This window comes from Brachyhypopomus gauderio, chromosome 5 (assembly GCF_052324685.1).
Source record: "Brachyhypopomus gauderio isolate BG-103 chromosome 5, BGAUD_0.2, whole genome shotgun sequence".
NCBI classification, from domain to species: Eukaryota; Metazoa; Chordata; class Actinopteri; order Gymnotiformes; family Hypopomidae; genus Brachyhypopomus; species Brachyhypopomus gauderio.
The window spans coordinates 3,935,826-3,963,102 of NC_135215.1; the positions used below are offsets into that span (position 1 = coordinate 3,935,826).

The window sequence follows — 27,277 nt, forward strand, 5'->3', positions numbered from 1 at the left end:
CGTTCCTTATTTAAAGGTCAGAATCGTGAATCAGATTCGGCGGCGAGACTGCTATTAGCATTGACAGCTGAGAGCAAAAATGCCATCATCCTTGTCACCTGCATCATTATGCAAGGCGGGTTACCGCAGTGTCATGACAAAAGGACATCGCTGAAACAAGCCGCCAATATAAATGGCTACTAATTATTTTTCTATAAGCAGTAAATGCTTGAACAGAGGGACCCATTCACACATCATAGACAGGCCCATTTCTATTTTTTTCCCTGTGCCTTTTTACCACATTTAGCTGTGGCAAGTCACTGTGTTTCTGTACTCTGCCACCCTGCGATCATGGCACACCACCTGTGCACAACCCTGTTTTCCGCTAGCTGCGGCTAGTACCTCAGAAAATGGCACAATTAATAACTGCAGAAATATTTTGGAGTCACGGTGGTCATTATCCCCGCTTCTTTCGACTCTTCAAATTCACAGCTGTGACAGCAACAGAAAGATTGTGGCCCTGATGAATAATTGCACAAGAATCTCCAGGAAACAAAAGACTGCATTAATATCAATCAAACACTGACAATAATTGCTTGAATATCTTCCTGTGAAGTTCCAGTGAGAGTGCTTTGTGCAGAAGATAGATGACAAGTTCAATTATCTGGAAGGTAAATGCTAAACGTCGGAAAAAAAATTAGACTGTGACAATATTAGTCTTATGACGAAAAACTGAGAAATAATTTATTGTAACTTTAGGACATGAACTTTCAGTACTAGCAGTCATTTAAGAAAGGGTTATTACGACTTTTAGACTGTGCTTTCAAGGTGGATTCTAAATTGGGACAATTTCCAGAGCTCATTTGATTCTGCTAATAAGCTGCTAATTGCTAATTAACTGTTCTGATAATTATGCATAATGGATAGTTGATGTGCAGAATTTTCCCCTGAATTATGACAGGAGGGGGACTGGCTAGTAAGGAAGGTTAGAGGCTTCTAGAATTTGAAGCACTTTGCTTTTTGATACGTCAGCATGGCCACACAGTCACATGTCGTGCTTCGGTGACAAAATCCATTTTCTCCCCTGCACTCACCTCCAAAGCTCTTCATCTCACCCAGCTGAATGCAGGTGGAAATTTGCTGAAGCTCTCAAAAGGTTGGACGAGCTTGAAATGGGCTGTTGCCACAGACATGCAAAGTAAGAAACACAGAAACGCAGCATACAGACGTAAAACGTTAACATGCCCCGGGGGAACATCATTAGTTCTTTTGTCTGTCAGCCTTCTTGTGGTGTTACTGATGCCTTTAAGATTTAGGTTAGTGCATAACGATGCTTTTTTTTCTCTTTTAGCCTCTGCTAACCATTGCTATTTTGCTAATCCATGTATTACTTAACCATAGGGACCATCTCTATTGCACACCAACAGGAACTGAGGAACACAAATTGGTTGTAAAGCCCTGAAAGTGACATGTTAGTATGGCAGCAGATACCATGGGCGTGCCATTTCCACTAAGCATGCTCCGCCCTTGCCTTAGCCCTTTATCCATGAAAACCAATGACTTCCTTAAACACACAGACATGCCCCTCCATTTCCTTCAGTGCGTCTTGCACCATGTGTCTCTGGATGTTGCCTCAGGGGTGAGTGGTTGGATGGACAGATGAAGGACGGGCGGTGAAGCCGGGACCGCACTCCGCGCCTCCGTCTCCACCCAGCAGGCCTCATTAGGGCATCCCTACACCCCTCAGCGTAGGCTTGTGACCGGAGTGAGAGCTGCCAGAGCCCCTCGGGTGGAGTTTGAAAAGAGAGGGCTGAGAGGGCAAAGCACTGTTGGCAAAAAAGGAACGCTGGTGCACTACAAAGGCCCCCGGAATAGTCTCCCTCCAGTTAGTGACAGTCATTCATGCATCATCAAGCTTCGGTTGCATTGAAAATGTTGGGCGCCTTCCTTCTTGGATGTAAGAACAAAACAGAAATAAATAAACAAGTGATCAAATATCTTAAATCAAACCAACCATTAAATAAACAAATAAATAAAACCTTGGTTACATAATTAGTTCAAACAAGTTATTTAATGATTACAAAACATCAAGCATCAAGCATTTCTGGCTAAATTCATTAAAATTCCTTACAGTCTTTTCTGGTTACATTGTCTAACAGGGTAAAGTTTTATTTACTTCCAGGAAGCATGTTTGTTTTTACGATATCGGCTTATTTACTTCCAGGAAACATGTTTGTTTTTATGTTATCGGCTTATTTACTTCCAGAAAGCATGTTTGTTTTTACGTTATCCATCATAGTCTATTAAAAAAAATACTGACTTTAGTTAATATGTTATTAGACAACATGACTTAATTTGAATAGTATTCACATATATATATATGGTTTTGCACTAATAAAGTAAAAAATGTCTATATATGCAATTCTGTTTGAGACAGTAGATATATTTGATTAAGAAAAAAAAAAGATTTGGCAATTAATACTGAAAAAAATGACATGTATGATGTCAAACCAAGCTGCAGTCATGCAGACCCCGCGCCCCATAATATGAATGAATGAGGACATTGCCTATTCAGCTACAACGCCGGAGCAGACCATTACGGCGCCGTTCACACTTTTCAAATTCAGATTGTTTGATTTATCGCAAAGTACCGAAATGAAATATTTACATTTTCCATGAGTAGATTTTTTAATGAGGTGTATCAATAAAATATCGGCGGTGAAAACGACATCGGGAGGGTGCCGTGCGTGTCGGGGTGTAGTGGCCACCTCCACGGCGCCGTCTGCTCGCCCCTCCACAACGAGGCGGAGGGAGACGCGGCGTTCAATTACACCGGTCACCGAGAAAAGGAGGAGACCGGAGGGAAATGAACGCGAATGGAGCCCGTTCCGGTACCGAAACGCGCCTGAGATTTATCTTTAAGACACTGTGACTGCGAACAACGCTACGAAAAAAAATGCCGGGTTGGAAAAAGAACATCCCTGCGTGCCTACAAGCCGAGCAAGAAGAAGGAGGTAGGCGCTTCAACACCGCGGTTCTGCTCGCGGTTTCACTCGGCTCGGTTCCCCACAGTGTGGTAATGCCGTGTAGAGGAGGGAAAGTTGGCTTATTTATCCTCCCCCCGGCAGTTTGTTACAGTAACTGTCAAGACAGTTGTTGTTTTACGGCCAATTGCTGGTGTGTTTCACACCCTATTGTGTCAACTTTTTTGTTTTATTATCACTTTATGCTTCGGCGAGTGGTTTCGCGCACTGCCTCGCGCGCTGCCTCGCGCACACGGTGTTTACCGGGCCGAGAGGTTCGGTCGGTCGGCACTTGTTCGTCGGTTCGCTGTTCATTCTGAAAACCGTCGTCCTATAGTCAATATCGCCGGTTGTTTTTTTTACGTTCACACGTAGCTCGAGGGAATAGGCTATTGGTTCGCTCGGTTCGGAACCCCGGTTCGGCGGACACGGTGTTAAACGTCTCGGCATGTGTTGTAGAGCTTTGTGAGTCCCCGGTGCTTTACGTCGCCTACGGTCCTGTCCTTTCAGTCGCTACTCGGAAGTTAGCCGGTGTATGTGCAGCATGAATGGCCGTGTTGGTTATTCTTGTGTATTTGACCCATCCACAGTGTTTGGACACGGAAACGTTGGGTTACCGGGTCACTACCGACACTTTGGTCGTTGGTCAACCGCTCAAAAGTATCCGCGGCTGCAGGGCACGCGCTGCAGTTCGCTACAGTCGTTATTTACGCAAGGAGCAAATGTGCTTAAAGCAAACGTGCGCTGCTCCTTGTGCGTTGCTTTACTTTGGCTCTTTAGACTTTAGACAACACGCCTCCACCAGCGCTGAGAATCGAATGAAATGTGATCCAGCAGAGCCATGCACAAGGGGTTCAGATGTAGGACCGGTGTGTGTGTGTGTGTGTGTGTGTGTGTGTGTCAGAGCAGTAAGTAACCTGCACTTGACCATAGACTACAGTAGGCTGTGTTTTTGGGCTGAAAACGAGCAGGTCAGAGCAGGGGCAGTTTGGCCATGCTATATAAAAGTCCATGGTGAATCTAATCTGCACATCATTACCATGAGCTAGGCTTCTGCTGTCTAGATTTTATAGTCATATTGGAAGGATTATCTTGTATTTAATTGGCCTGGTAATCATGTTGCCATTTACAGCTTGTCAAGACTTCTCCACTGGCGTACTAATAGACAAAACTAAGGATTTCTGTTGTGGTAAGCAAATTGTAGATTATTCACCATACTCTATAAATGTTGGTAATGTGCAATCTGCTCATCATTATATGAATTGTGGGTTCTTTGTGATTGATCCATATCGTGTGTATTTGGTTAGTGCTGCGATCGTGTTTCCCTCTGAAGCCCATACTTCACTGCGGCTGTGCAGGAGTGGAGGACTCAGAGATTCACAGGGCAGACGCAGAAATGTGAGCTCTGTCAGGGTTTATGCATTCTGATGTCAGGAAACTCAAATATCTAGAGAACATTTGGCCCTACTCTCTGTTGTATGTCAAGATTTTCCTTGAGTTAGTATCATTACGTGCCATCATAGCCGGTGCTGGTCAGACAAGCTTATTAGCTTTCAATGGCACTGCAGATGTAACAATAGGCCTGCACTGATTCGAATAGCTACACTGTGATCCGAACCATCCAGAATTTAAATACAGTCCCCGCCCACTTTATTAGAAACACCTTGCAGGTCTGTAGAGTCTCCACAGGCCATCTGTTGCCATGCAGTTTGCGGCACTCTGTAGCACCTCATCAGTGAGCAGTTTCTGGCCACCGGAACTGTTGTTTGTTGGATATTTTAGAGTGGTCAACCACTAGGATACTTTTGGGTGGTTGGCTGCTTCCAGCAGTGACACTGACGTATAAAAAGCCCAGCAATCTTGCTGTTCCTTGGGTTCAGTTACAGCAGCTACACGACAAACGGCGTCGGTGCTGAAATGGTCCACCACCCAAATAATGCCTGATGACCAGGGGTCCTTTTCAGAAATGGACCGCAATGAACCACAAGGTGATAAAGTGTGTACAGTGACAGTTATGCTGGAGATGTGCTAGAGTATTTAAGATGTGTAGATCACAGTGACCTGTGGTAGTTAATGTTAATGTGCCAGGCGAGAGTAAATCCATTTTGAAAATAGCAAAGTCAGTGCAACTATTTCTGCATGAAATGATCATTAACATGTTTCCCCACATTGTTTAAAGAGAATGGTAATCATCTTAAGGTTTTTTTCCAAACGGAGCTAATAAATGTTTATCATCAACCTGGTTTTATAGTGAGCTGAAATGGAAGGATACCATTGTTCCCTAATTGCTAAAATAGGGGGGAAAAAAAATCACAAATTAAAATTGTGTTGTATCGTGGTAAAGCAAAAAGCTGTAACCCCAAATTGGTGCAGTCATACTGTTAATTGTTGTATCAGCTCATAATCTATTAGGTAATGCCTTTGAAGATCTGGAATAAACAGTTGCAACAGATAATGGCACTCTATCATGGTACTAATGGCATAAATTTTCATGATGCATACAATGTTATTGACTTAATTTGCTGTTTTCCTTTCCTAATCCCTCTTCAGTGTACTTGTGAGGTGGAGGTGTGCATGGGAGAATCTTGTGTTTGTTCATACAGGAGCTGCTGGTTTGAGCAGATATGTTTAGTAATCAGAAATGTACACCAAACATTCAATGCACAAATCAAGAAATGGCTGTCTGATTAGCCCTAACCAGGAAGTGTGTTGAGAAGGAAGGCAGGGAGAATTACGCTCCTCTGAACGTAATTATGGTGATGCTTTTGTTATTTCTCATTTTGATGACAAACTTGCTGTCATAGCATCATATGCAAAACGTTTCAGAAATGTGAGATTTACGTTGAGTCTGAATGATGCAAAAGCATGCAAAATTTCCTAGATTTGTCACAGCTGCAAAAATAGGCCAAAATCACGCAAGTGCACGCTGTACTAAAAGCACGTCGGTCGGCAACAACCAACTGGCTAACTAGTCACATGAAAACACTCATGTTTGATAGGGCAGAAGCTAAGGTACAGAACGCTATGTTTGCGTGCACAGCCAAACCACGACATTAAGGACTAGGTTAGGGCCTTGCCCCAAGTTAATTTTAGCCCTAAGTATTTAGTGATAAAGGGCATCATCACCGACATGGGGAAAAATCAGATAGCTTTACTGATGGGAAGTTCACAGGCTTTACAGTTTTTAACTATCTTCAGTTACTGCATTACTAGTTAAGTGCAGCATGAGTTAATATAGGACTAAACCTTTTAGGTCACAGGTGGAGTGGTGTAGAAATGGGAGAGGGGCTTAATGGCAGCTTCTCTCCATTTTCACAGGCTTTTTAATTTTTGTCCGTCTTCGGTGCTAGTGTGTGTGTGTGTGTGTGAGTGTGTTTGCCATAATAACGCTGCGGTTTCACACTGAACAGCGTGACGGCGTATGCAGTGGCTAATCCCGGGTGCTGTTAGTACCCAGCATGCAAACCATGGCGATCTGCTGCACTGTAGTCTGCCACTGTGGCATGTAATTGGGTTTGAAGAGGACCCGAGGGGAAGGCTAGATGGGTGAGCGGACCCTCTTAACAAGGCACGGATAAACAAGGGCCAAATATGTGCTGGATCTTCTCAGCTGTGGTACCGAGTTTAATTCTTCTCCTTTGCCGTGGATTTCAGTGGCAAACTCAAGGGGATCTCTTAGGCATGGCTCTGAAATAGTTTGATATTGCAATTGTTTGAATAAGCTGTGTAAAAAAAACCTCAGTTAAACTCTGTTTCTTTGGGTAAAAATCAGTACTATTTGTAAATCTGCTCTTTTCGACTTCAAAAGTGATTCCAGAATACAACGTGCTTATGCTGTGGCTCACTAATGAATTAATTACTGGAGGTGTAGTTTCCTGTTTCACTCAGTTAAATTATGGCTCTTTTCCACTGAATTATTTAATTAGGTTGCACCTGCTGCGTATTTATTTTTTGACCAGTCATGGCAGGTCTATGCACACTGCCCTGGTGTGGGCCCTTCTACTGGTAGAGTGAGGAACTCATTTGCCATCCCCACACTTTAGGTTTGGTTGCAACATGCTCGGTATTAGATGTAAATTATGAAGTGTCTGCACCCGACCAGTCACAGACAGTTGGCTAGAACCAAACCGTCTCATCTGGTTTCTCTCTATAGCCAAATGCAGCAACTGTTGCCACTTTGAACAAGTATAAAACGAAAATACAGTGCATCATGCATCATTTATGGAGGGAAATTTAATATCAAGAACAAGAGCAATTGCAGTTGTACTGAAAATGACAGTTTTCTCCTGGCAGTGTAATATTTAGTAATGAAAGTCACATTTAAGCATCCAAACATGATTATTCCTTTCTTACTGCATTATTGTCTATTCAGGGAGATCACTGTAGGCTCTGCGCTTGCCCCGTCTAAGCGGTTAGCCCGAAAAGCGCTGATTAAATGAGTGATAAAATTGGTGTAGCAAAGGGTGAATTATTGCATACAAGCAGCAACAGCACTCTGGCAGGGATTGAAGAAGAAGTACGTGTGAGAGACCTCGGCGAGAAAACTCCACCTTAAATCTCTTCTTCCTCATGAAAAGGCTTCTGATTAACCCTGCACGGGACACATTAGCCTCTATAGGACCAAATGGTTACTAGAGCCTTTTCAGGCCATTCCAGACTCCTGAGACTGGGTGCTTTTTTTCTCCACAAGAGTCAAGCTGGATATCAGGGCCAGGAAGCATTTGTGGTAGCAAAAGGTTCTTGTCATAATTATGTCGCTCGGCGTCTGTGGTCACTGCATGGCTCTGATAAGATGGATAATTTGGAGTTGTCTGGACCCTTTTTGGTGTTTCTTTTAATGTGTATAGAACAGCACTGGACATATTCCAATGCTGAACACTGATGTTGAGAGAGACGGTACCAAGCTAACCACTATTTGTGCAGAACCATTTAGCGAATTCCTACATCAAGGCATCCCATCCAAATGGTTCTGCCATCGTGAGCTCGGTTAGCTAACCATGTTGAGAAAACCGTGCCAAACCATGTTCATGCAGAAATGCAGTTGTATCGATTACTGTCCACACTCAATGGAAATGAGACTATTGTATGATACAGGTTTTAAAATGTTCGCATTCATAATTGGATCATGCATAGTTGGATGATTCACAGGAATGGACTCGGGCATCATTTGCATTGCCCCAGAACCACGTCACGCTTTGATTTCCTGCATCTCGACTGTGGAAAGTTGTCCTGATTACATGCTTCACTTTTTCTAATTAAGCAAATACTGCAGCTTGAGGCATTGTTTACAAAAAAGAAGAGTGTCTCCATTAGTCATCTCAAGATGAAGGTGTTTTTGTGGGGTGCTTTTGTCAACATTTTTGTTTCGACTGAAAGGTTGATTACTGAGGTCCCTGCAACTTCAGCGGTCTGACTGTAACAGTCTTTCTGATTTCGTCTTTCACAAAAAATAAAACTTGACCAACTCGGGGTTTTTTTTTGAATGATTGCTTTTAGAAAAGAAAATAAATTGCTTTTTTTTGCTGTTGTTGTTTTTCCCCCATCCCTCAGGTTTGCAGTTTGGCTTTGATGTCATTCATGTTTGCAGCAAGTACATACAAGTCTCAATCCACAATGATAATACAGCAGAGTGCATTGTGGGCTCATTTTGCTGGGAGCGAAAAAGCTTAGCCTGTTTTCAGCATATGAACATTGTGAGAAACTAGGTGAGGGGAAATTTTTTTGTTGCTTTGTCCCTAGTCTGTGAAGAATATAATGGCCTTGCACAATGTATTTACTGAGAGATATTGCAGTGCAACTGGTTTGGCCCCCTGGCCTCTTCCTCTGTCTTCTTGGAGACAGGTCATCACCGTTTATCTTCCCACCCTGTCTGAATTCTCCGTCAGTGTTACGAACCTCTGGAATCATGAGTGACCTTGAGAATGTGCAGGCCAGTAGGGTATGCCGTTGAACTGTTATGACTGAATGGGTCCCAATATGTGGCAGGGGCATGTAAGCTGACCTTTGGTCTCTGGGGGTCATGGCGTGCTTCTTGATTGGGGGACTGCTAGCTTTATTGCTCTGGGCATTACGCTTTGCTGCTGTGCGTTTGTGTGACAGGCTTCAATATTTTGCCTTTCATCTGTTAGCATTCACAGGAATGGAGACATGAATTATACTGTTAAAATGTTACCTTGAAGTGCTCAGGCTAGTAATGTACTATAAATCCAAGCAATACGTCCACTAACATGGATGTGATCTTTAACAGGGGGTACTGCATCTATAGCACATAGCACACACGTGATAAATACTTAATTTTTAAAAAAAGTAATAATGGGCCTGAAAGAGTTTTTAATATTTTAAAACTCTTTTAAAACTCCTATTTTAATAGGATAACAGTGCTGGGATGGTAAATAGCCTCTCAAATAACCTCTCTAATTTTCTTTCCAATATTATTGTCAGTAAATAAGTTGGATTGTGAATGTGAGTGTAAACAGAGTGATGTTAATAGGTATCATTCTGTAGCTCTGCATAATAAGATGAAATATAGTGTCACAACACTGTTGTATTCTGAAATCATTTGACTGCAACAGTTCTATATACCATGTAAGCAAACCTTCACTGGCCACTTTTATGAGTTTCAGTTAAAGGGCATTGATGCATTTATAAGGTAATAATACATTTTGAGTGTAAATACACTATAAATACGGTTTATGTAATGTGAATATTTATATATATTTCATTATTAAAAAAGGCAACTGAGATCATGACAAGTTACCATCATCAAGAAACATGTGAGTGGATAGGAATGGCCAAAAAAAGACTGATAGCCTGGATAGAGCTATAGAAAAGGTGCACCTATAAACCAATGAATGTCTGATCTCACCGAAGATTTAGCTGGTTATAGCTAGCATAAAGCTCGATTAGGCCTAACGATAAGTCAGTTTCTAGCAGTGGCAGACTGTAATACAATTCTGAGTCCTAAAAAAATAAAAAATTTAAACAATTTGAAAGCTACATTTGAGAGTCCTGATGTACTGAATTGTCTCCTAAAGTGCGATAATTGAATTCAACTGTTGCGACGTCAGAGACTTTAAAGCCCTATTAAAAATGTAACCTAACCTAGCCGGAAGGCGTTAGCTTCATGAAGGCACGAGGACGAAATCAGCAGCACTAATTGTAACATACTATCCTCTCCATGATATATGGTAAAGGGTCGGAGATTAATGGCGCAATTTGTCACTGTGGAACATGATGGAAAGAAGACCTTTTTGAACTAATGAGCCACAGTACGTAACTGCAGCTCAATCAGTATGGGGAGCGCTGCCATAACCACCCTGCTTTCTCTCTTCCTCATTAATTATGGCTGATAATTGCAACAGTGAGTACATCAGCGAGGACATCTCGTAATCAAAGGGACCCGCCCCTCGCTGGATTTATGGTTGCTCGGCTGCGTGAACTGCGAGGCGTCCACCGGGAGGCCGCGATGCCCCAGGATCGCAGCCTGGCCGTGGTTGTTTATAGTAGCGGAGGTATGTAGAAGATCTGTTTATCTGTGCTTGGCTAGCAGCATTAAGACCTGGCGTGATCAGGGGGTTCAGGTGACCTCATGTCTTTAGCTCAGCTGTGATTAAGTGAGCTGAATGACGTGCGTGTGGTACTGCAATCAGTGAACATCTCCCCAGGAGATAGTGTTTATCTCCACACGACCTCATCAAGGGGAGGAATCAGGCACAGGCAACGTGTCACTGGTTGTTTGGTTTTGTTTTTTTTTCTCCTTTTCTTGAATGTTTTGTGAATAAGATTATAGCAAACAGATTGAACTTTGATAAGTAGAAAAAGACTCTTCTTTCTGTTTAGGAAAATACTTTAGCAATCAGAACTGTATTCATGTGATCAGAATGTAGGCTAATGAATTCTTGCAAAAGTTCTCATTTGAAGATCTACCTACATGTAAGCTAGCATGAAATCCTGCAACATGTTGTCCCAATGTGAATGGGTCTGAGCACCAGCATTAAAGTTCGCGTTGCTCACAGTAACAACTCCATTCGACCCCAGTTGGGTGAGATGGTATGCAAAACCTGACCTCTCTCATCTATACCTCCCTTTAGTGTCAGGAGAGTCAGTGGACCTCTTTGGCACTGTCACAACTGTCGGCTCAAGCAGTTGTATTGATTTTGTTCTGGATCTCTGGGACATTGAGTAATTCTCTTGTCCACAAAAAAGCTGACAGCTAGACGTAGACCATTGGCTTCCACCACTCAGGAGGCCATGCAGATATCTGGGGTGACACTATTACAGCTTGATAAAACTGCAAACGCTAGGTGACTGATCAGGAAATGTTAAGTTGGATAAAGGAATATTCTTGGTCAGTTAAGAAGATTTGCATTTTAATGGAATATTTTACCTGTCAGCTCCTGGTTTTAATGTGTTTAATTAGTGGGCTAACAAATTATGTGTTCAGTTTGTGTACAGGCATGCCCTCAGGGCTCGGCACACAAAGGAACTCACTCGCCCTCCAAACAGGTCGACCTAAGGCCCACGTATGATGTCGGACCCTTAAACAGTCCGTCCTCACTGGGCGATCTGCACACACGGCCACATGAGAGCTGCAACGTCACTGCACAGCTCACACCAGTTGCTCTTTCCTCACGTTCCGTACCGGCGCACAGTTCAGCACGAGATGCCGAAGTGGCCGAGGGAAAACCCACGACGGGAGTCTCCGGTGCTAGTCCTGCAACTCCCCCAGTCTCCATTCGCTGTTAGCATGAGTGCTAGCGCAAAAGTTGTAGCCCTGTTCCCTTTTTGCGACACTCGGGCCTGCTCTTTCCCTCATCAGCTAGAGTTAACTGGGCGACATCGCGGACCACGGGCCTTAGCGTCCTGCCTTCCTTACAGGCTGTGCTCGAGCGCAGCGACTGTTATCGGCAGTGTCGCCAACACGAACGTGTCTGCAGATGGATATCCGTTCCCTTCTGTGAAGCGAATGCGACTGAGGACACACGGCTGCTGTGAGGATGTTTTAAACCAGGAAATGTAAATGGGCAAGCGAAGGCTAATTTCAAATCCAGTGGCCCGAGGAATCCTTTCTTGCCTTACGCTCGCTTGGGAAATGAACAAAGCGGGCCTTCTCCGAAGGGCCCGGTGTCTATCAAACGTTAGCGTGGCGCATGGCCACACGTCTTATGAAGGGCCCGGTGTCTATCAAACGTTAGCGTGGCGCATGGCCACACGTCTTATGAAGGGCACAATAACTGGAAGAGCAGCGTTTGGCTTTGTGCTGCTGGCTCAATGTCAGCCACACGTGGCCTTCAGGCTCCAGATGACCCATAAATGTGGACGAAATCCGAGAAACTGTGCTGCGAAGACGATTGGTCGTCGGTGTATTAATTGCATTTGCCCGCAATGAGCTGGCGAGTGGGAATATCCGTGAACGACTGCTCCTAGCTCGTTTGAAGGTGACTAAACGGAAGCATGGCAGGTTTTTTCAGTTTGCTGACAGGTCAGATATGTCCACACATTACTGCCGTATCTGCAGTGGTGGAGGTTGAGGAGAAATTGGGTCTGCATCCCAAAACCGGTCCGAGGTAGCCTGCGTCCTTTGTAAAGTACTGCCGATAGCGAGCTCGGTTCTGTTCAACAGCGATAGGCATTGTGGCGTCTGCGGAATTACGGCGGAGGGAGAATCGCATAGGACAGAAGGAACTGATAAGACCCGGGCAGGTTTAAGCCTCTAGTGGAACGGCACATCACATGGGCCAGGAGATACGCAGGTGAGGCAGAGCTGGCCGGCACTAAAGACCGATGCAGCCTCAGCATCTGCTCCGTGTGCTGCATCCCTGCGGTAAAAGCCTATGACAAAAGAGCCCAACCTCTGCATGTAAGAGAGGACGCAGCTCGCTCTCTCTCTCTCTCTCTCTCAGGAAACGGTGCCCGGCTTCTGCCGACTCTTCAGTTACAGTAACATTTTCTCCATTTGTAGGGGAAGGTTGGTGTTCTGCAAAGGTTGGTGCTGTTGTCTGAGAGGGAGGCTCCACGCCCCAGTCGGACGAGTTGTGGAGTGAGATTTTAATGTGAGGGGGCAGCTTGTGACTTGAAGGTTGTGGATGCCTTTTACAGAAAACAAGTGCAGTTCAGAGGGGAGGAGGTGTAGAAAAAAAGGGTGTGGTTGTTCAGTCTGGGGCCCGTGCACTCAGCACTGACCCACTTACACGGTATAATGGTATGGGTCTGCCGAGACTGGAAAGGCACTGTTCTACAAATGGTGGTGTTCTTTCATCACTGGAACACGGAGGTATCCTAATGTTATGAACTTTTCAGCATCTTCAGCAATTTTTGTCTTTAGCTTCTTGTACTGTGTATCTATGTGTGAGGGAGACAGAGAGAGCATGCATAAGATAGCCTTGCTGTCCTTTCCATATGTGTGTGCTTTAATGCAATTACTGCAATTTCCTAAGTGCACATCTTGTATGCAAATGACCACAAATCATATTGTGCTGAAACGATTGCCCCCATGACTATTGAATTATCCATGGTGTATTAAACACCACTAGATACAGTACATGAAACTCGGATTCTGAAATATTGCATCTGCGGACCCATATGGTGGCATAACAGATCTAATCCACTCATGCCCGCTTAGTGAGACGCAAGCATTCTGTAAACAACATAATGATGATGCTACTCGATAGGTGGGCCCCTGACAGCCATGTGATCACGCTGTCAGATTGGGGTCAGCCGCTGAGGACACATAGCCGCGACCCTCACCTCCTCTCCTCACCTCCTTACGTCCTCCCCTCACCTCTTCGTCCTGTGTGCTGAATCAGGGCCAGACTGCTGTTTTATCGCCAATAGCAGTTATTAAAATAGGCTCTGGTTAAGATCTGGTCCCACGACAGCCGGTGTTAATGATGCCAGCAGCGAAATGGCCGGGGCCGTGGCAGAGGGCGGTGTCAGCAGCTGCACACGCAGCCAAACTACCCAACGAGGCATCGCCATGCCTGCCAAGGCTCAGCTGCTCTGGGCTGATGACCCGTTATTGCACACATCAACTCCGCAGTGGCTTTGGGATGAGAAGTGGTTTTCTCTCCTGTTTGGCAGTTGTATGGAAAAATTCTGTAAAGAACATGATGTCTTGCTAATGCTCCCAGAGCTAGTCTCTGACTCTTGGGACAAATAGCAAAATTGTAGTTGAGTAATGCTGGCTGATCTGTTAATTGTTAGGTTTACTAAAAGCCATTGTTTTTATGATTGAATAAACCATAGGCAATACACTGCGGCACGTCCTCTGCACTGCGAACAGGGGTAAGTACTGGTGTGACGTTCCGTGCCACCGTTGCTTAACACATATGTGGTGGTGCAAAACAAAGGTCCAGAGCAAAGCCCTTGACATGTAACACCTGCTTTCGATTTTCTCACAAAGATGTAATCTGGCCAGGGGGGCAAAGGATTTTCAGCATGTACCAGCTGCGTGCCCCGTGCACCGAGGTTTTAAGAGTAGCTCGCTGTGCGCTAATGTCCCCTCTACCCAGCTGGTGACTCAGACATTACATGGCTAAGTCGGAACAGTAATGGTTCACCGAGACAGTGGTGGCTGCCAGCGATTGCGTTATTGACGCCGCCCTGATGGACTCGTAGCCTCTACGAGTGACTCACCGTCACCTTATCTGCCGGGGTAGCGTCAACTCTGCGCGAACAGCTGCGCGCCATCGCTGTATCGAGCGGCGAGGCTCGGGCGGCCGTGGCCAGCGCATCTCCGTGCGTTAATCGAGCATCGGCGATAGTGCCAGGACCCCTCCGGCTGCTCTTTACCCGCACGGGGGGCGCTGCCTTAGCGTGGTGTGTGCGGGGCGCCTCTGTGTGCTAACGAACGAAGCTAGCAGGGCCCACGTGCGCAGTGAGCCGTCCTCTGCTAGCTCTCCCTGCATCGCTGCACACAGCACTCTACGTCCCCCCCCAAAGCACCCCCCCCCCCCCCCTTCTACCCACCCCTACTGCACCTCCAGGGCTCCTGCTGGAGTCTGGTCCAAATCCGGACGCTTCCACCTTGTGCGCCCGTATGTGCACGCGATTATGCCCATGCTTGAATCGCGATCCTCGCTCGCGGAGGACGCTTTTGCCTCGCGTGCGTTTGCGCCACGCCGTGCCGCCGTTGTTCCCTGATGACTGATCGTCCTGTCGGGCTGTTTGCCGTGAGCTGCGAGCTGCTCTGGGAGTGAGAGTGATGCCCGACAGCTGATGAGGGGTCTAACGGGACCTGGATCTTCCGCCTCTAATTATTCATCAGGAGAGGAGCGCCGGCTCCGCCCACAGCTCGCCACAAATTGATAAATGCTTAAACAAGAAAGGAAGCTCGTAAATGGTAATAAACAGCCTGGTAAAGCCATATATTTCCCTCCCGGGAAGAGCAACAATGCACTTTGCGCCACCCTCATTTACACTGAGCAGAATGGATTAAGGGGTGTTTTGTAGCATAACTCACTGTGTTTTTAAGGCTGCCTTCAGTAGAAGACCAGTTCAGTGGGCCATCACTCAGAATTTTAGGATGTTTGCCGGTGGTCCGTGAATACTAAACCCGTCATCGTCCACACTCGCGTTGTATATCTGAACCGGATTTCAGTAATTCGTGCTGTTTTCAGTGCACACTTCCCATCAATAGTTGATGTGCGTCCTGTATTCTGATTATTTTGTAAGGTTGATACAGGTCAGCTCAGTGGGGACATTAGTATGCTGCTTCCAGTCTGCACTGTAGCTGGGGTGGGGGCTGTGGGGAGGGGGGGGGGTGTGATTGCTGAGGGCGGGTCAGCCATCTTGAGAGCTTGTGGAAATAGTGGGAGTTGTGTCTTCACCGTTTGTCACTTTCTCTCTCGCAGGCTCTTGCTGTTATGGCTGTTTCACGTCACACCAAAACGTGTCCTGACTAATTTGTGGTCTCCAGCTGTTTCCTGCCTCAGTAAAGGCTAAAGTGAGCATGGATAATAAGACCAACATTACTGAAATTACGCCTTATCACTAGAAGAAATGCTATTGAGTCGTGCAGTTTGAAGAAGAAAAAAAAAAAAAACCACGATCACAATTTCTTCTCTTCAGGATATAACCTGGCTCATTTTAGTGGTATTCCATGCAATTAAATGAATGCAGTAGAATCATCTCCACGAGTTATTTATGGTGGGCTGCAATATAAACAGTAATACTGAGTGTCAGTGTAAAACACTGTAGTAAAACAGCGTTTTGGAGCCGCTGCTGAGTTGCCAGACGGCAGATCAACCAAGATCAGATGATTTAACTCCTGCGTCTCGTGCAGCTGCAGGGCCAGCTCCTGGCCAGTGGAACGAGCCCTACACGCTGTAGTTTCCTGGCTCTCATTTGCTCCTAAGTCTCATTGCTCCAGATTTTCCCCAGGACTTGATGGCCAAATCCTCCCTAATTGGCCATTCCATGCCACGCATGTTCATACCCACAGCTGCGCTCATGTTGGAGAAGCCCGGAGATGAGCTGCAGTGGCTGAAGGGAACCAGTGGCCCAGTGGTGTTGGAGCTGGACCAACCTTCACCCTCTGAAATCCGTCCCCAGGCTTTTAACACTTTGGGGAGACTGATGAACTGTAGGCGTATAGTAGTTACCTATGGCAGCCTTGTAATGACAACTGGTGTCTGTATCAGCTAAAGAGTGGGGAAGAATGAGTATAACCATGTCATAACTTCATAACATTCTATTATACGTGAATGTAATATGTGATTTAAGAGCTGTTAGTATTATGACTGTGTTGTGTTATGAAGCTTCAGTGGCAGAAACTGGAGGCGATATCATCCACGTAGATACTTTAGATAACATTACTGAAGGTGTCAGTAAAGTCTAGATCAACATGGGGTGCAGTATGTTTGAAAAATCCAAACAGCAGTGATGTAAGAGGATTTGTTGACGTTAACAGGCGTTTACCTGTTTAGAATCAGTTCAATCACCTTTCAATGTTCAAGCCTCGTTCCTTGACAGCCGATGGACGTCATTTCCCACAGCTGCCAGAAACACACAGACTCTCAGACCCGTTCTCCTGCACTGGCTCTGTAGCCACAGCTTCTAAACGAGGATGTGACTCTTACACTGAAAGGCGTGGAGCCATCCCCAACAGGGTACGCTGAAATGGACCCACGTGGGAGTACAGTGTACACATTACTTAGCTTTCTGGTTTTTCTGGGCTTATCCTTCTTTGAGCCTTTTGATGCTAACTGGAAGAGTCAGAATGCCTGTAGGGGCTGCCTAAAATATGTTTCACCGCCCACTCCCCCCCGTCCTGAAAGACCACCCTTTTATCCCGTGGAGCTGTTGTGTGTGGTGTTACTTTCCTCGTCTGCGCGTAAGGCGTAATCGGCACCCTGACGTCACGGCCGGTTGAGCCGGCGCGGACTGATGCGGGGGAGAAGCGCCCGCTTCAGATGCTTGTTTTAGAAGCGGTTCAGGAGTTCACGTCCAGAGCTCAAGCTGGCTGTGGGTATCGCTGGGGGCTAATGTCTGGCCTTTCCTGCCAGCGGGGCTCCACGCCAACTTCTGACTTCCCCTCACTGTGGGCTCCCCCCCCCCCCCCCCCCCCGTTTTTTTTTCAGCTGTGCACAAATATGTCAATTACTCTGCTTTGGAAAAATAAAGAGACGAAGAGCAAAGGGGGGCAGATTGAATGATGCCTGATTACTGGGAGAAAACAGTTGCCCTGGGCTCAGCGAGGCATGTAAACCCAAGAGCGTCCGTCCAGAGCGCCGTCTGCGTCACTGGGAGGGAGCAGGCCGCAGTGCCCGCAGGTGACCAGAGATCAATAGTCCTGCTGACAGCGTGCACAGGGAATTAGGCCTCGTGTCTCTTAAATAAGAACACGTCGATGCTGTGTCTCAGAAATTAGGGGCTGGCCTGTCTGTCGGTAGTGGGATCTCAACAGGAGCTTTCCGTTGAGTGGATGGGCGGTTCTGGGCTTGTTCAAACACACTGCCATGCAGAGGGGGCTGTACTGAATTGTTCTTTTAACCCGTATAGGTCGAGATTAAACGGGGGGTTTTTTTTTTGCTCCTTCAGTAATCCCTTCAACATTGTGGAGTTTTTTTTTTTTTTTCTCTTTCACCGTTACTTTCCTTTCATGTCCTGTGTAGAGAGCTGGATTCCTGTATCCCTTCTCCCTGTTAATAAATCGTTCTGTACCGCTGGCTGTCATAACCCCTTTGATCCTTCCTTCACCGAGACATCTTGTGTGGAGAGAAGCGGCGCACCCTGCTGATAATGTCCCAGTAGACCAAGGGCGGCGTGCAGATAGCACCCGGGGGGAAGTCGTGCTCTCCAAGTCGCACTGGTTCAGACGGACTTGGCAGAGAGAGAAACTCGTCCTTTTGTGGTAACGACTCTCCTGGGCACTGAGAAGTGCGGAGATGCATGTGGGGCCAGAGCATGTGAAAAATCCCGACCCCCCAATTTGATCTTTAAAATGCCCTGAGTTCTGTTAAGATGTGTGTGGGGGAGGTACCATTCCAGGGTAAGTGTGGGGGAGATTAAGCACTAATCGCTTTATCTCTGGATATGTTGCCAAGTAGGCACTGATAGATGAGTTGTTTTCATGAGCAGAACACTCACTTCGCAGAACTGTTCAAATTCACAGCAGTGTTATGCCCCTAAAACCATTTTTGCCCCAGCCTAGCTTTATTTTGCCCTCAGTGGGGGTTTCTTTTTTGCCTTTTTTTAAATAAAAACACTTTAGGTTGCCTGTAGTGGAATTTAGAGTTCATAATTCTTTTGGAGACCAGTATTTTTCAGGCAGTATTTCTCTTTGGGCTCCTATCAAAGGCAGCATTTGGCAATTAAAGCAAAAAAGAAAGAATTAAATCCTTTTTGTTGCATCAGACCACAGCTGGACTTAAGTCTTACTGTGGAGACCTTAAATACTGCCACATTAACAGTTGTTTAAATGGCTGAAATGTCATTTCCGAAGGCCTTCTTTTAGTGGACATTTGGCATTTTCGCAAAGGATTCCTAGCTGAGGACAAATGTGTGGTTTGCTGCAGACCCTCAGCAAGACCTTCAGGACAACGCTCCACTCATGCCTTTGGTTGGTCCCAAACTCAGTGCTACAACTTCTCAGTACCTTTGTACTGTTGTGTTGTTTTGTTTTGTAGTGACGTGTATGTATGTGTGTGTTTGTGTTTTGTGTTGTAGTGAAGTACACAAGGTTTCCAGAGAAACAAAGACTTTCAGACAGATGTCCTTAATCACCTGTGCAAGCAAAGTGCTGTAGTGCTTAAAACTACTACATTACACTGCTGTTACTCACCTGGAATATTCTGTAGATTTTGCTTCAAAATCATTTCCTTTCACGGCTGAGGTTTAAGTAATTTTTCCGCCATCTGCAGTTTACATAATTATGGATAATGTTAAAAATGCAATTTGTAATTTACTGCAATTACATCAGTCATTTAGCTGGCTAAACTAAATTAGTGTTTACACAGAAATGTCAAGCTACAGTCTAATTCTCATTAACCAGGCCAGTGGCACACAGTCAGGCCCTGCGTGAAATGCCCCTATCTCTTTAGCAGCCCAACTGCAATCTTGTTACCGCAAGTGAAATATGCTGACACAAGGGCCTTTCTTACACTTTACGTTGCTACGGTGAGAAGCTATAGAGCAGGATGTAATTAACTGGAATTCAGGTTCGTTCATAGATTAGTCCTTTTAGATCCAAGCCCTCTGTAGAGGTTGTAGATTTTTCACTGTTGCCTAACGCAGTTGAAGTGTATGTTCTCTGTTCAAGGGCCTGGTGTTTTCGCTGTCTGATTTCACCCACTCTCATTTTCATTTCTGCAATCAGTGTAATTAGTGCAATAGTCTAATACCAATGTTCTTATCAACCCGCATTGCTACGCTTAAAAGTAGAACTACTACCATATTATTGGACCTTAAAATATTAAATTAACTTATATAATATACACTCTCCAGCCAGTTTATTAGAAAGCCACTTGTAGGTGTCTAGTTAGAGGCCCATCTGTTGCCTTCCGTAGTCTTGTTGGATATCCTCTATTCTTACATAGATATCCGCAGTCCATACTGCGGGACTCTTTTTTTTTTTTTTGGCTGGATATATCCAGATAGCAGGTCACTCTCAGGACAGCAGTGACATCGACCTGTTAAAATAAAACCACTTGGCAACACTTGACAGCTCAAATCCTCTGTACCTGGTTCAGTCCTACCAGCTCAACACCTTCAATGACTAATGCTATGTTGAAAGCATTCTGCTAGCGTAGAGGACTGCTATTTGATCAGCAGAGCTGCCGTGCTCTGGAACTGAAAGATGATGGATGGTGTAGAGGTTGGTTGACCAATTGCTCATGTCAGCCGATGGGTTACAGTGTGTAATTGGATTCATGTCGTTCCACAGCATACATAAAGTGGTGAGTGAGTATGATAATAAAGCTAGTGTTTTCAATAATGTGATCGTTGAGTATCTTTGAGTGAAGGGTAGTTGCTTATGAACCCTTGTAACCTTGCATATTTTAGTTTTCTGAAGTTATGGTTATTTGATAATATGCTATTAAGTAGTCATTTAAAAGGAGTTCTGATTGAATGTTTAGAGACAGCCAGTGACGTGCATTAGCTGTTAGCAGCTTTGATGAAGGAGATGATTTTAGTTCGTGTTTTTTCTCAACCATCCTGTCTTCTTTTGTCAAAAATTGGTAATAGTTGTTTATCTTGAATTAAACTGACTGAGTGCTCTTCTGTTTCACCGTTGTGTTTACTTGAAGTTTTAAATTACAGCAGACACTTGCAGATGCCCCATCCTGACTGGGGTAGCTGGTTGTTGAGATCATTCTGGACTTTGGTCAGCAGCTTAAACAGCTTAAACATGAGGCACTTCAGTTTTTTATTGTGATGGGTTGGAACTCAACAACAGCAGGGGTGGGGGGGGGGGGGGGGTCCCTGATAGGTCTTGAGAGGCTACAGATGTTTGCAGTATTCTGATCATTGGAATCAATTTAGCATTGGAACATTGACCCAGGAGGGTGGGAACTATACCTAAAAATGCCCTATGGCCATGTTCACTACACCCTCGAATTTACTACTTACAAAGCCATTATATCCCTGCCATTTACTGTGAGTGTCTCCCCATTTGTGAAGTCAAGAGGCTGCATCTGTGACGAACATATTCGGGGCCGAATGTAGGCTGCTTCTGCCCTCCGCGAAGAGCAGTGACAGCCGTGTAAATGTCTGCCAGCATGCATGGCTAACGTGATTTCCTTCTGAGTAGGTGTTGTAAGAATAGCTGTCCAAGAACACTACTTTGATTTGTGCTATATGCTACACATTGCTCTGGTGCACAAACCCATCTGTGTGTGTGTGCGCGTGTGTGTGTGTGATGGAGACACAGTGCGACTGTGGATGAGGGCTGTTTCCACAGTTGTGGCACAGTCAAGGCACAGCACCTTCTCATCTCTATGGGCGGCATATCAGTAATATTACGAGCTTTCACCATCAATCTTTATGCCAGATCTTTTCCAGTCACAGATGGACTGCAGTCTGTTATTGCTTCCTCTGATCGCGTCCGCCGACTTTCCACTTGTCACTCACGCCGGAGCGCGCGGCATTGACCTCGCCCCGACCCGAGAATACCCTGAACCCACAACACGCGCCGCATGTTCTTTATGGTCTTACAGTGTCTTGCCGTCTTCGGAGACGCGGCACACGCCAACGACGGAAGGCCAAGCGCGCTCTGCAGAGGAGGTGGAGGACCGAGGTGGGAAAAAAAAAACGACCTTGTGTGATACAGCACAGCAGCTTTGGTAGGCATGAGATGGTGAGGAGCATCAGTTAGACAGGAGCTCCTAGGGCCAAAAACCGCAATCCGTCATTCCGCAAATAGAGCGTGGCGCCAGGGATTAATGAAGTCCCCTCTCTCGTTTATAAATCTTTTGCTCAGCTTTGTGTGGCCCTGGTAATGGATTCCTATTTGCTTCTTTTTCTCGCCAGGAGTCATTTACATCCCACAAAGCAGGGGGCTGCAAGACGGAGCGCACAAACCCGCCGACGTCTCGTTAGGCGCGATGATCACAACCCACCGCCGTCTCGCTGGCACGTGAAACGTGGGTCCGAGAGCGGCGACGTCTTGACGTGATCCGCCATAGAAATGGATTTGGTGTCGGTGGGATGCTTTGTAGTTTCAGTTCTGCAGGTACACAAAAGTGATGGATGCAAAGTCTCGAATCGTTTGTCACCTCGGGAGCTGTTGAATAGTTACAAACCAAACAGTGAAGTAAAAGTGAAGCTTTTTTGCTTAAGAAATTAAGCTGTAGCAGACTAATGTTCATTTCGGACCAGAACGTGGATGTTTCCTTCAGAACTTCTCTAGCCTTTCTTGGACCACTTGTGTTACTGCCACAACATGATTTGACCTTTAATTTCCTGAAAACCACTGAAGTGACTTGGTTTGTCCTAACCCCAACAGTCTAGAGATGCTTCACACTGGTTGCTCTCGACACCTGTCAGTCACATTCAGCTCAAGGCTACATGAAGCCCCTCCCCCTTAAGCCGAGAATGAAACACGGATGGAAGGAATTGCATTGTGCAGCTCTGAGGACCAGAAGCCCTCTGCAGGCAGGGCAAAAGACAGACATGCATGATGATTACTAAAGCACTACTGATTTCCCTTCAATTATGACCAACTGTTAAGTGACCTATTCAGATATCAGAAATGTATTGGTCATCACAATCCTGTCCTCGATATTTTTACAGCAGTTCAGTTGAAGTAGTTGTGTTTCAGCTTGTCAGCCCTCTTCCCTGAGATGTCATAAAACATAAATCTGTGCTCTTAGTCCTTCTGCTATGTGCTAGTGAAAGTCACAGAGGACATTTGAAGTGCTTGAACTTAATCACTTTGATCACCCCCATATTTTTCAGTCAAGTTCTCCTTCACTTACCTTATTTAAGCATATAATTATTTCCTTTCTGTACAACTCTGAAAATCAATCATACTCTGAAAGCGAGTGTTACCTTTCCCTTATGAATTAGTGGGCAGGCCACTAAGTAATCTCCATCATCCTCACACTAATCTCAACAACAATTGCTGTTCTTTTCCTCTTCAAACAGAAAGGCAGACTGCACCTGCAGCTGTTGTCCTCGCTGTTTGATGGTTCACTGTGCTCACGTTCCTCATGCTGATCACATCTCTCCATAAAACGCCTTAAGATTCCCAAATTTGGGGAACGGTACGAAGAAAACCCATTTCCCTGCATTGTCACAGCCACTCCTGGGATGTTTGAGGAACTGTCTGTTCATTTTAAAGATTGTTTAATCCCATGGCATTCTGGGTGCCTGGCAACGTAGTTGCTTTTGAGCTCTTTATGCCTGTTGCAGACAGATGCGACGTAGGCAAGGGCATTACGTCCATGTCTCCCTAATGGCTGTGTGTCCTACGGTGGGAGAAAGCTAAGAGAGATCAGCTAATGCACATTGACGGGCTCAGGTGGTGTTTTTAAGATGCAGCTCCGTATATGTTTGTATCGCACAAACCCATCTGGAGTGCTGCATATCTTCTGTTTTTTATTTTGTTTTTTTACAGCGCAGCTTGAGGTTGATGAATCGAGGTCTGAACAGATTCAGGGAGGGTTCTTCCTGTAAAAGGCAGCCTGTTGAGAACGGAGCAGTTGTTGCTTCTCCTCCCCGTTGGACGCTTCTGATCGTCAGGGAAATAATGCGCTGCGCGGGCGGTGGTGGACAGCTGGCTTCCACTGGGACCACTGGGAGCTTTCTGGGCACTCCAGCTCAGCTCCTCATCTGTCAGCCAGCCTCCACCAGCCTGCTCGTCAGCAGCGGGAGGGGAACGTCAGGTCCTCAGTAAGTGGTAATCACACCTCTTAAACTCCTTAAGCTCCCATGGGAGATCCTGGCTGGCCCTTAAAAAAAAAATCCCCGCACTGCGACCTCGGCTAACGAGCAGGAAGGTGATAGAGCTGACCCAGCCGCAGCTTCGACAAACACTCTTGGCTGCCCCAAAATGGCCAATACAGATGTTCAGGTTTTGAGCATTCGCTGATAAAGATTGTGTGTGGTGATGGGAAAACAGATAGTTGTCCTGGTCGCTGTGTTAGGTAGGTGTGAATTTTATGCGTTCTGCCTTATTGTGAGGTGAATTTGTGCAGCTATCGTATTTCTTCATGGGGTTTTGGGCAACGGTCTCAGTGAAAGGCATGCCATGTTTTACAGTAGAAGCCAGATCAGCACATTTAGGCAATGTAAGGTTACAAGTTCATTTCCAGTAAAAGCCACCATATGGGCTTTCCATTTAGTATTCAAGATGTTTACTTTTTGATTGTGGAAAAAAAAAAATGGTTGGGCATGATATTCGATGGAATGTTTTCTGAGACACTTTTATGTATTTCTCTAATTAACAGATCATGGGTTTAACAGAAGGTCTCAAAGGTAAAAAGCGTCAGTTCTTTTTTGCTTTTGGCCACACATGTCAATTTTTGATCATATTGCTTTTTATCTCTCCGCTCAGTAAAAGTTTGGAAATTGCACAGATTAGTACTGTATTCCTTTCCAGCCTCATTTTCCACTCAGCCTCCATTTAGATTCTGGTTGAATATAACGATCTTAAATGGTGCTAACAATGTAGGCCTACCACTCTGGCCTGCAGGGCCCCCCTCGATTCTCATACAGAATATATTCCATATCCCAATTTTAGATCTACATCATTGCCAACAGGTCGGACTAATCTTCATTATGACTTTTCTCTCATCGTCGTGTTTTCACCAGAAGTAATGTAGCCAATTATTTTTTCCCCCTCCTTATCTACAAAGAGGACTCGAACCGCCGCGGTGCCTCTCAAAGCCGTCATTCGTATCATGTCAATCAGCATCGAGCGTAATTAGCGGCTTTTTTGAAGGTTCGCTGGTCCCTTCCGTTCCACGGCACGCGCGTGGCAGCTGGGGCTGCCTCAATAAGACCGTACGGCAGCAGCTGCAGTCGGCGATAATGCCACTTGCGGTAGTTCCACGGTCCTTTAAGAGTAGTCTTCGTCACGCTCCCTCCTAGCTGCGGTATCGCAGCTGAATAGAGGAGGAGATGTTTAGGTGGAGCTCTGAAGCTCACTCGTTTCTATTCAGATTAATTAGCGAAGGTTTTAAAAAAATTTTCGGAGTGAATGGTGTGGCGGTGGGGGGGTTACGGATTCCTGTGCGGAGTGAATCGCGGTGATGAGGAACGCACGTAACCGCGCCGGGATACGGTTGCTCCGGTAGATCCCGCCCTGATTCTGAGTGATCAGGCCCTCGGCATGACCCACTCTCTCCACGCAGTTGCAGAGGAGGAAGTGTTAAGGTCCATGGTGTGGACCAAAACCGTATTTGATACAGTGACGTGGGACCATGCGGGCTCGGTAGCACCTCCGTGCCCTTAATGGCCTTTTTTGGCGTGTGATCATACTGTTGCATAGACTATCACTACCTGGCCATTTTGTTCTTAACAGAAATTTGCTAGTCTTTTTACACTTTATGCACAGCTCGACTGTGATCTGACTCACCTGTCAGTAACTTGGCAATCGCGGTACTTCTGGGAACTGCGTGACTCCCTGCTGAACTGTCAGTCTTCAGCCCCTAAATCTCCATGGAAATGTCCTGTCCCAGGGGGAGGGAGGGGTGGAGAGTACATTTCCTACAAAATTAAGAGCAGATTAGCTGCTAAGCCTCCTCAAGAAGCGAGAGCACGTAGGAGGATTCTGCAGGGGAAAGAGTTGTCTGCAAGTCTTAAGTTCCCATTTTACTAACCATTTTAGTACTGAACACTATGAAGAGTGCTGCTCACTTTGCACACCACTGATGATGTCTGTCGTATACCGGAGGCCTTGCCCTCTGCTTCTAATGACCCATGTAATTTATTGAAAATGCTATATATTACATTGTAATCCATTTAGATTTTGAAATATATTAACAACGCGCCGCAGTATATTCCATTTTTATATGGGATCCTAGCAGCAGTTATCTATCACGGGCAGCTGGAAATAGAAAACCACATCTTCATTAATGGGAGATTAGTCATGTGCCATGAATGAAACATGGCCTCCTTTGCATCACTAAGTCCAGCCAGATACTGTGGTGGTGGTGGTGGTGGTGTAAAGACCCACGGGGATGGAGGGTTTAGGTGGTTCTGCGCTGAGACACTATCACGGGGTGGAGGAAGAGAGAACTCGCCTGCTCTTTCTTCAGGTGTATCCTGTGATGCTCCTCCACTCCCCCCTTTACTAACGTGAAGTAGCGGCCACAGCTTAGCAGATCTCCTCGCCCCCTCGGAGAAATATCGCTTGCATGAATTATGAAGTTGTAAATAACACAGTTCAGGCGTGTTTACCGTGGCTCCTGTTCGAACTCGCTGCTCGTTTCCGAACTGACGGAGCAAATGTGCGTTCAGCCCACATGCTAACATGCCAATTTTTATGTGCCGCATTTATTCCAGTTGCGCTTCTCCCTGGAGCAGTAGGGGTCTTGCCTAATATGTAATCCCTGGAAAACGGCCTATAGATCCAAGGTCTGTATCCAGGAATGCGTGACTGGTAATGTTTCATATTGATTGTATGTGTTTGTGTGTCATTGATATACCTTTTCCGCATCGGTCCGCCAGTATTTCCTTGCAGAGCAGGACTGTACATCTTGTCACGTAAAAAAAAAATTCATTAAGGCTCCTACAGACTGCGTGAACACTGAGGTTGTTCACTCATTCATCGGTAGAGACTGGTGGCTTCGGCCAGGTAACGCCTGGGCGTCTGCTCACGTCAGCCGTGAAAGAAGTGAGTGGTTTTATTACTCTGAATGGAGAGTGACGATGCGTGGACGTTTCACACTAAATTGAGTCCCCAGAGGATGAATGTGGTGATTTGCTTTTAAAAGAAGCAATGAGGCAGGTGCCAAGGAGAGGCAGGGACAACGGACCTGGTGAGCAGAGTGCATGTGTGTGGTGGCAACCTCACCTTGCCCACGCAACAGCTGGACCTGATCCACCCACCTCCTGCAAGGGAGAGTGGTTGTTGCTCTAGCACGCTTCAGTCATTATTTATTTAGGGTGTTTATGATTTCAGTTTCCCCTTTTGACATGCTGATCTAAACCAAAGAAAAACAGTTACAAGGATTTGTAGAATTATTATTTTCAGAATAATTTCACCATCTAAAATAAAAATGGCCAATATAAGTTAAGAGGGAAAAATAATGTAAAGATGTCTGATTGAAGGCCTTGGGTGTGTACTGTCAAACTCCAGGAATTTATCCTGAACTCTACCAAGATGACTT

The 27,277-nt window shown here is 45.6% G+C and overlaps 1 protein-coding gene across 1 annotated transcript in view; it reads left to right on the top strand.

The window, feature by feature from the left end:
* The first annotated feature begins 2,578 nt into the window (after positions 1-2,578).
* Positions 2,579-27,277, top strand: part of grip1 (glutamate receptor interacting protein 1) — a 187,332-nt gene continuing 162,633 nt past the window's right edge. The window contains exon 1 of the mRNA XM_077005013.1: positions 2,579-2,993. Within this exon, the coding sequence (XP_076861128.1) occupies positions 2,936-2,993 (58 nt within the window). The 5' untranslated portion in view covers positions 2,579-2,935. The remainder of the gene's footprint in view (positions 2,994-27,277) is intronic.